Source organism: Pelodiscus sinensis, chromosome 8 (genome assembly GCF_052426305.1).
Source record: "Pelodiscus sinensis isolate ZL-2025 chromosome 8, ASM5242630v1, whole genome shotgun sequence".
NCBI classification, from domain to species: domain Eukaryota; kingdom Metazoa; phylum Chordata; order Testudines; family Trionychidae; genus Pelodiscus; species Pelodiscus sinensis.
Window position 1 is genome coordinate 11692428 of NC_143059.1, and position 10532 is coordinate 11702959.

At 40.0% G+C, this 10532-nt stretch overlaps 1 protein-coding gene across 1 annotated transcript in view; it reads left to right on the forward strand.

Moving 5' to 3' along the window:
• Positions 1-10532, forward strand: part of ANXA11 (annexin A11) — a 45773-nt gene that overhangs the window by 34461 nt on the left and 780 nt on the right. Inside the window, exons 8-14 of the mRNA XM_075934765.2 lie at positions 1051-1141; positions 1341-1420; positions 3256-3312; positions 3840-3933; positions 6218-6313; positions 8853-8911; positions 9786-9908. Of these exons, the coding sequence (XP_075790880.2) occupies positions 1051-1141; positions 1341-1420; positions 3256-3312; positions 3840-3933; positions 6218-6313; positions 8853-8911; positions 9786-9908 (600 nt within the window). The remainder of the gene's footprint in view (positions 1-1050; positions 1142-1340; positions 1421-3255; positions 3313-3839; positions 3934-6217; positions 6314-8852; positions 8912-9785; positions 9909-10532) is intronic.

A 10532-nucleotide genomic window follows, 5' to 3' on the forward strand; every position in this document is an offset into this window, starting at 1 on the left:
TGGCTGCTAATTTGAGGAGCTTCTATGCTTGGGTGCCAATGTTCAGGCATGATGGATCTGGTTATTACAGCTCTATTTGGCTTCCTTTGGGTTGGAGTGCACACTGCCGCTGAAAATCAGACCCCTAGATATGTCACTTGGGCATCAAAAATTACTGGCCAGAAATGTTCGCTGTAACCTTGGCCTTTATTTCACCCATCAGTAATATGGGGATATATTTTCCTATCTCATGTAGGACTTCACATGAAGTGCTTTAAAAGTATGAAAAGCATTATGGAAATGCTGCGTATTAAATTTCAATAATAAACAAAACTGTTTTGCAGACTTTATTTTCAAAATAGTTCTATTTTTAAACATGGTAATTCTTAAACTTTTTTGATAATTTTGGAAAAACAAAGCTGAAATAAACATGTAAATCCCTGAATCACCAGAGTACGCATGGTGTCAAGTATCAGAGGGGTAGCCGTGTTAGTCTGAATCTGCAAAAGCGACGAGGAGTCCTGTGGCACCTTATAGACTAACTGAAGTGTAGGAGCATAAGCTTTCGTGGGCAAAGACCCACTTCCTCAGAGTACGCATGGAATTTCTCAGTTGCAGGGTAGAGGCTAAGTAATCAGGGTTGAAACTACAGTTAATAACCTTAGTGACCCTCAGCAATAGAATTAGATCAAATCAGTCAAGTATTGTTCATTATAAGAAATATTAACTATAAAAATTTTGCTTTATAAAATCAACTAGAAATGATAAAATCACTTAAAATATTTTGTAAGTACTTAATTAATGCTCTTAACGTGGCTCTTGTATCTTCTCAGTGAGAAAAAGAGCCTGTTAATTTGTTTGTGTTCAGGAAGTTTTGGAATATGAGTAACATGTGAACTATTTATCTGGAATATTTCTTCTATGAAATAATGACTTCTGAATTGCATAGTTTTAAACTCTGACCTGGAGATAGTGAGAGAGTTTCTTGGTAGAATAATACAGTGCAGTAGTCAGATGAGTGTCCAAGATTTGTGTGTATATATTTTTTCCTCCCTTCTCCCTTGTCTATAGGGTGCTGGCACAGATGAAGCCTGTCTCATTGAAATTCTGTCTTCTCGCAGTAATGAACACATTCGAGAAATCAGCAGGACCTACAAAACAGGTTAGACTTGACTCATTCCCCACAATTGTATCTTTTGTGATCAGTCCTCAGAGTGCCTTTTCATAACAGTAATGGAAGGCCTCCACCAGGCATTGAAGGGATTAATCGCGGATTTGTAGTAAAATTGTGGATAAGCACTTGTATCCGAGTGCACACTTATGAAATGAGCAGATATGCACAATGACTTTTGGTCTTGCAGAATTTAAGAAAACTCTGGAGGAAGCTATACGAAGTGACACTTCTGGACACTTCCAGAGACTTTTAATCTCACTTTCTCAGGTACTTTAACACTCAAGTAATACTTTTTTTTTTTTTACAATCCTTCCTCAAAATCAGTGGACATAGTGGGATGAGCGAGAGATACATATCCAGCCCTTCTTCTGATATAAGATGGCATCCCTCATAGGCATCAGTGGAACTGTGACCATTTAAAATTGCTGAGGATCTCCTGCCTTGTGTTTTAGCATCTAAAATTGAAATGTGGTGTTTTTGTAAGGAATTTTTGAATATGTTCGCCACAGTCCCACATGGTCCTTACAGTGCCATATGGTATAAGATGGTGAAAGGCCGTTAGCAATGCAGCCAGAATTATTCTGGCCAAGAGAATAAAAAGATAGAAAAGACTTAAAATTATCATGTGGGCATACCACAAGACTCTAAATATTTCATTCCCTCCTTGTTTCTTGTCTTGTCTTTTATAGGAAAGGGTAAAAACATAGTAAAGACACACAATGTAATTTTTAAACCACGTTACAATTGCATTGAAGGTTTGCAATGGGACACGTTCATAAGTGTTTGCAGATCTGGAGCCTTAGTTTAGAATTCAGTCGTAGGTAACACAGTTCACTGTTTCTCCAGGAATCATACAACCTGCATCAAAATAAAGAAGCAAAGCGCTTAAACTGAAGTTGCTTGGAAAGTAACTTTGTTGTTACATATGCACACCAGGTGACCAGGGTGGGTTTTTTTTTTTTTTTGGAAATTTTTATGCAAAATAGAGCAAGACATTTTTGTAATTTGGTTCCTATTTTTCTATTGTTGGTTCTACTTTCTTTGCAGTGATTAAAGGGATAAGTACTACGAACTTAACACATGAAAATCTTCCAATGAAATGAGTGTATGTTTTTGTCTGAGTAAAGACTTTGGAAACTGATCCCCAGTTGGAAAAATGATTGTTTTAGTGCTTCTGGGTCTTAAGTGAAAGCAGGGAGAAGAGATAAATGAAAGCAGGGAGAAGAAAATGTAGAAAAATGGGTCAAAATAATCTTAACTTCAAGCCATAAAAATGAGTGCCACGTAATTTTTTGCATAATTTTGATGTCCTATAACTTCATAATAAATCCTCATGTCTCCTACTTCGTGGATTTATTTTAATTCCCTCTCCCTGTGCAAGGATTAGAGCAGGGGTTCTCAAACTGGGGGTTGAGACCCTCAGAGTGTTGTGAGGTTATTACATTGGAGGTTTTCAATTGTCAGCCTCCACCCCAAACCCTGCTTTGTCTCCAGCATTTATAATGCTGTTAAGTATATTTACGAGTTTTTTTAATTTATAATGGGGGAGTAGTTATCTGTCTATGAAATGGAAAAATAGAGAGATAATATCTTTCAGCCTAGAATCTAGGCTTCCCTCTTGATAATAGAAATGAACAGTCCAAGGCTGCACCGATGTAGGTACAAATTAGGTCATAATCTTGTTGGTTTTGAGGTAAATTAAGATGTAACAATGTCATTCTTTCTATTATTCTTATGCCTGCACCAGTTCATTGCAATAGTAAAGCAAGCACACTCCCCAAGTTCAGGTGAACACTTACTTATACACAACTTTTTTTTTCTTTACTTGATTACAAGCGAATCCTATATTTTTATCTGTTACCTCTCTTCGTAGGAATTTTATTTGTCCCAAGGTGAAAGAGTCTGCAGTTTCCTGTGCCTTCAGAACCAGAATCCCTATTATAGCAAAGCAAAAATGGTTTTGTTTGTTCAAGGTTATAAACATTTAAGTGTAAAGGCTTAGTGGCTTTTTGGGAGGGTAGAGAAGGGAGTTTGAATGGAAGGGGCTTTCTTGTTAATTTAAAAGTATGCATATTAATCATTCCTATTTGCAATTCTTTCAGGGAAACAGAGATGAAAGTACAAATGTTGACATGTCCCTTGTCCAAAGGGATGTTCAGGTTAGTAAGAAATACTTCCTCGTGTACAGGTCTATCGCATCTCAGTATGTGGAAGTTTAGTAGCACAGTTCCGATGAAACCCCATAGGATTTGGTCTACTCAAATGGGGCACATTGAATTGAGAGATTCTGTCATTACTCTGCTTTAAATCATTGTTACTGCTTTTATTTAGTAGATTTTTAAAACATATTTTCTTTTTGGCCCTTTCTAAAAATTACTTGTAGAAATAACTGTCCAGAGATCGTTGATCATTTATTTAGGTTGGTTTTTTTAATATCTTCAGGAGTTTCCCCTTGCAGTTCAGCAGCTTTCACTAGCAATTATGGATGCAAATAAGGCTCATCAGAATGTGCATAAAGGTTCGAACTAGTGCCACTTGGGTCACTTGTTGCGTGTTCCTATTTTCCAGTAATGTTCAGACCAAGGGGCCAGTGTTAGAAGAGGAGAAACGTACAAGTGCCTAGATGGCAGACCTAAAAGCCACCAGGCGGGAAACTAATGCGATATGGATTTTTTTTTGGGTTTAGGAGCTTTATGCTGCTGGAGAGAGCCGTCTAGGGACCGATGAGTCCAAGTTCAATGCCATTCTGTGCGCCAGGAGCAGGGCTCACCTCAGGGCAGGTAACAGTGTCTTGATTTGCTACAAAAACATTTCCTAAGAAGCTCAGCTCACTCCCTCACACACACACACATACACACCTTTCAGTTTATCTTGCTGGGAGTGTGTACAGTGAAAAATGTAGGCATACATCTCTCCTAAAAAGTATAGAGGTTCATCTTTGTCTGAATGTGTGCCTTAATTTCTTCCTAAGAAGCCGTACTTTAATTTGTACATAGCAATCCCACGTGTTCCTTGTAACAGTTCATATCAGGAGGTGTTTTGGTGTCTACATACAAATACCACAGTTAACGCTGTTTTGAAAAGCTGACTGTTGGAACTCTGGGGTGGCACGAGGAAGCAAAAGAAGGTCTGAATTGCATCCTTTTTAAGTCTCTAGTGCCGTGCCCTCTCCATCCAACACCAGAGTGCTCTGATCTCAACATGGGTCTTCTCTCTTCTCATCTTTTATCGTCCCCTTTTACAGTCCTCACTGCTGCTATTCTCAGTGCAGTTCCACTGGTGGTAGCCATGGGGCAGGGAGCCATAGTGTAGACAAGATGCTGCTTAACCACCATCTCTGAGCCGAGCTAAACAACACTGTGGTTAAAAGCTGCTCTTCACTAGCGCACTTCCGCTATTGCTGCCACTCGCTGAGCTGCGTGAGAGTGAAAGTTTGGGGGGCGGCAGGTCTAAAAACCACCGGGCTGGGAAACTAATGAAATGTGGATTTTTGGGGGGCGGGAGGGTTAGAAGCTTTATGCTGCTGAAGAGAACTGTCTAGGGACTGATGAATCCAATTTCAGTGTCAAGTGCAGACATCGGCATAATAGTTCAGAATATCAATTTGCAGCTGTCTAAGATTTTGGTTGGCATTTTTCTCTCCTCCTTCCCCACAACTGAAGATTGATCATGGTCCTAGATAGATGCCACCCAGCTCTATATCTTGTTCTTGGTATATATATCTATAGAGAGAGTCTACGTATAGACCCTAGATGTCATTTCCCCTACGAATCTTTGTTAGTGTTCTCAGCATGGCTAAGAGATGTGGCGTAGAAATGCTCCATGGTGATAGAGTAGAAGAGGATCCTTTTTTTCGTCCCTGGTCCTCCTTGTGATCCTGGGTTAACAGAGTAGCTGTTACTCTATGAAGGTCTTAGATAATAGGCTGGAAGGCGACCTTTAAGTTTTTAAAAAGAATGAGTTAACTGTGGGGACCTGTGGCTAGGCTATGCAGTCTTTCTGCTGAGGCTTTCAAAAGAGCTTAAGCTCTTAACCTTAACTGCTGACCGGATAGGACAGCAGGGGCAGAAAGATTCTGTAAGATGGAACAGTCTCAAAGAGGCCAAGATGAAGAAGAATGGAGAATGAACACACTCTTGATGCACTAATCTGGCTGCCTGGAGAAGCTTGTTCATTCTGTACCTCTTCTGTGGTCAGAGAGCCTGAGTCTCCAGGTTGTCTGGCACCGTAAACGAACCTGAGGGTGGTAGCTATGTTGTTATTTCTTTAAATCATACTTGAATTGAATGTTTTTTGAAAAGTTTCTATTAGAAGTGTGCTCTACATATTTTCAAATAATCATTTATTTGAATGTTGTGTGTCTATAAAGAGACAGACCACAGACCCCTTTTCTGTTCCTGCTGCTGGGTTATAAAAGGATTGCAGGACTATGATGCCTGTTTGAAGAAGCAAAAATGAAGACAGGGAGATAGGAGGACAGCATTTCCTATTTATCCACATCGACCCTTCACAGCTACCATGAATGAAGGGGGTAGAGTCTAAGGGTGCGTCTACACTGCACCATAACTCAAAATAAGATACACAATTTGTGTAGTTCAATTGGTGTATCTTATTTCGATGCTATTTTGAAATAGCGTATTTCGCATGACCGCACCATTAGTAAAATAATGCGCTATTCTGAAACATCCCTTACTCCTTGAAGAATGAGCTTTACAGGGACGTCGGAATAGCGAGCCCGAAATAATGGGTTTGCTGTGAAGATGTGGGATAGCTGTTTCAGGATACTCCAGTATCCTGAAATAGCATTGCACTGTAGACATAGCCTAAATGGAATACTAAATATGGGGAAGTCTTGCAGGGTACAACTTAGGATGAACTTTGTTTTATTTTGAAAACTAGCAAATTAGGCCTGAAAAGCATTTGAATCCCTGTCATCAAATGCTACTGTAAAAGCTCTGTCAGCATAGTGTAACTTCAGAGGAATTGGCAAGTATAGGCATGAATCAGTGTCTGTCCGACAAGACTGGTTGCTGAAATTTCTTTCTCCTCCCCACCCCCATCTAGTTTTCAGCGAGTACCAGCGGATGTGCAACCGTGATATCGAGAAGAGCATAGCTCGCGAGATGTCTGGGGACCTCGAAAGTGGCATGCTGGCAGTGGGTGCGTGTCTCTCTCTTTGTTTCACTTTACTGTTGTAGCAATGATGACAGAGTCAGGAGTAGCTGTGGTGTTTGCACTGCTAGTTCTAGCTGGAGTTGCTTTTATTTCTGAGGAAACCTAACCTGTAATTCCAGTTTTTTGCCAGGCTTCCCAGTGAACCTGCCAGCGGTTAATAAAAAAGAACTTACATGAAAAGGAAGGGTGAGGCTTCTGCTGCCGTTTGCCTCTGGACTTAAACTTAGAACTTGTGAAACATAGGAGAGGTAATTAGGCATATGTGGCCTCATTTTCAGCTGTACTGAGCGCTAGTACCTTCCATTGAAGCCCACAAGTGCGCTGCAAATTGAGTATCTTTTGAAAATCAGGCCACTCGGTTCATTGGGCTTTGGATGAGGCCCCAGTTCATTAGACAGCAGTTTAGTTGGATCATGCTTTCCAGGTCAGAATTGCTGTCTCCCCTCTCTAAAGGATAATGTACTTACTCAAATTGCCTCCCCAAAATAGCTGCTTTGCTATGACATTTTTGATGCTGCCACAGAATTATTGTTTTGTAACAGGATTTAATAGTGACTAGAACAGGAACATGACAATAAAAAAAATTGTGTCTTGATTCTGCTGTGGCTGAAATTGATAGGAAAAACTACAGTTAACTTCCAGAAGAGGAAGAATAGGCAATTTGGCCCTATTAGGATAAAATGGCAGGTTTATTTTATGGAATTTCCAAACAAAGCTTTGCAAAATGTTGCTTTTTGTGCAAATGTCCTTGATATTGCACACCGTAGCTCGTGTGCACACAGTCTGCGTATCCATCCTGCCTTCCTTAACTGATAATTAATAGTTTTGAATGCGGTTTTAGAACAACTTGCTTTTTTTAGTTAACTGCTCATATTTCTCTGCTTGTCATTCCAATGGCTTTTTGAAGCCCGGAATGGGATTTATTTCTTTACTAGATTATCAAAACCTAACATCAGTCAGCCAAAGCTGCAGAACAGAAATAATGGCAAATTGAGTACATAATACCAGAGTAAAACCGGTACCCGTTGGCATAGTATTTAACACTGAGGATATTGTATTTGAAAAGGCTGCCGTTTGTCGCAGCATGGATCTTATAGTCTGATCTCTATGGAAGTTCCCTTTCCCTGTGCACAGTCTCATTGACTTGAATGAGACTTTGCAAGACTACAGGGGGCCAGATATCTGCATCTAGTTACAGACTGGGACCCTAGTTTGCAAGCAAAATAATAATCCTTTTCAGCGTGACCTTTGTAACAATGTTGGACTGTTAAGTACAGTAGTATCTCAGCGTTAATTACTAACCATTCAACCACACATTTCATTTGGTACAGGAAGTAGCAGCAGCAGAGACACACACCTCCTCCCAAAAAAGCAAATACAGTACAGTGCTGTGTTAAACTTAAATTACTAAAAATAAAGGGGAAACAGCATTTTTCTTCAATGTACAATTTCAAAGCTGTATTAAGTCTTTGCTCAGTTGTAAACTTTTGAAAGAACAACCATAACGTTTTGTTCAGTGCTATGAACATTTGAGTTACAAACAACCTCCATTTCCAAAATGTTCATAGTAGTTCAAAGTAGCCTTTTTTTCCTGGGATGATCTGTTCTTTCCATCTAGTCTGCAAAAGTCTAATTGTAAATATTTTTTTCCTTTTGGTTTTGCTCTCATTAAAGCTTTCTGGACTGTACAAATGGTAACTTAAAATAATAGACTTAAAACATCTTGCAGTGCAAGTGGAGTGATTTAACAGTTTATGGTAAACAGAAAACATGCATTTCATGTTTTGTCATCCTCTGTTTTGAAGTGAATTGTGCCCATCTTTGATAATTGTGTGTATATGTGGATTGCTGTTTTTCATCTACACTATCAGTTAAAAACCCAAGAAACCTACTTTTTTCTATATAAAGTGTGCATCGCTATGAAATGAAACATTTGTTCCTTTTTCTGATTTGCTCCTTTACGTTTGATCCTGGTCTTAGTTGGTTGCTTTTCATAGTGTGATAATTCCATATGAACTGTCCTTATGAGACAGATGTGTGCTGTGTTCATCGCGTAGTTTGTTTTACAGTGTGTGTCTGACTGTTCGGTCATATCAAATACGGGATAAGTTTGTAGGTTTTCATTCTGGCGAACTGATGGGTGGGATTTTTGTCAGTATGTTTTCTGTGTGCTCTTTTACCTTTCTAGTGATGTATGCAAAGCTAGTTCAAGATAGATTTTACTCATCACTTAAATGGAATTGTTCCTGGGTCTTCAGTCCCATAACCTAGACTCAGTCCATTGACGCAAAAGACTTACTTTTAACAAGGAAGTCCTGAGCAATCGCTGACTCTACAACTACTACAAGTCTAATGCAAAGTTAAACACTTTGCCTTGCAAATTAAAAGCTCATTTCAGTGACCAATTCAAGTAAGCAGAAACTGAGTAGTAGATATCATATATATAAAATAGAAGCACATGCTTGTTTCAGTGATCTTTGTTTAGTTGTGAGTAACTAACCTTTCAATACAATTTCTCTTGCAGTCAAGTGCATGAAAAACACATCAGCTTTCTTTGCAGAAAGGCTCCATAAAGCCATGAAGGTGGGTCTCGGTGTCGTTCTATTTTTATAGAATTGTACAAGTGCCTTGGCATTAGTAATGGGCCAAATGTGTTGCCCATTTTTGACAGAGCAAGATTTTCAGAACTTGGTCAATTATTGTGTGAGCATGGAATAAAGCTAAGTAGGCAGCAAGGATGAAAATCGGTGTGGGATTTATTAAAGAAATGACATGATCTTAATTTACTGTTTGTTTATGGAAGTCCCAATTCAGCAATGCACTTGAGTGTGTGTGGTTAAGCCCCATTCAGGTCATTAAAGTTTAACTAATAGTTGTAATACAAAAGCTTCGGAGAGGTAGCCAAGTTAGTCTGTAACAGGAAAAACTTAAACAACAACAAATAGTCTAGTAGCACCTTAAAGGCTACAAAACATGTAGACACTTTCGTGGGCACAACCCACTTCTTCAGATGACCGGAGTGCTGGAAGACCAGATCCAAGAAACAAGTTGTAGTAATAATCCTCTGGCCTTCAAACCTTACTACAAATGTATTTCACTTCTGTTGTTCTTAGAGCCAGAGCAGGGGTTAAAACAGGGATCCCTTTGGGAATGCAGCTCAGTGTATTTATTTGTGTGGATGACCAAGACAAGGAAGGGTTGACAACGATGGAGTTGTGTGTAATGGGGTGGAAATTCTTCATCTTCTGTGGCTGCTCTTTGTGCAAAGAACTGAAAGTGGCAGTATCCTGTTAGCACACACTCACACCCTGCGTTACTCTGTCTGTTCCATTGACCTCTGTGGGGTTTCCCTGACATATCATGGGGAAGGATTGGCCCATGGACTCTCCAATCTTTGTTGAGTTGTCTAGGATTTGCATGTGGATTGTATTAATGCACTGTGCTGGTTTCTTCACAGGGAGCGGGAACAAAAGACAGGACTCTGATTCGAATCTTGGTATCACGCAGCGAAGTCGACTTGCTGGACATACGTGCTGAATACAAGAGGATGTATGGCAAATCCCTCTACGCGGACATCACAGTGAGGCCCTTTTAAAAAAAAATTCCTACCATTGATTCTTGTACATACCATAGAGTCTCCCCTCCAGATGCTGAATCATGGGACTGCCCAACTGATCCCAGGTTCCATGGAAATGCCGTTCTGAAGTCCAGGATCAGCTGGGGAGTCCCCAGCTGACCCTGGGCTCCACGCACACCGTGCCGCACAGCTGAGCCAGGGATCAGCTATGCAGCGCTGCCGCTTTCAAATACCCCTTCTTTCCCTCCCCCTCCACATTTACTGCCTCTAGAGGCAGCAAGGCGCGGGGGGAATCGACTAGACGACTAACTATCCGATAAGTATTTGCTGGTAGTCGACTGGTCTTTAACATCCCTAGTTTTTACTAGATAAATCCTAAAGATCTTACTCCTATGGACTTGTACTGTGGTTGAGGTCAATTCTTTATGAGCTTGGGCGGCTTTGGAATTCAAATGTGAAGTCTAGAATAATGAAGGTGCCTCTATTAAAAACTCCCCTCAGTCCATTTTTAGCCATTGCTACAGTCCTTGTTGCTGCCATGGTTCTAAATCTTCAGATCCGTACATCACCAAAAATAAAAAACAAAAAAGAAGTGTAACAATTGGATGGCTTCCTTTCCTAACTCTT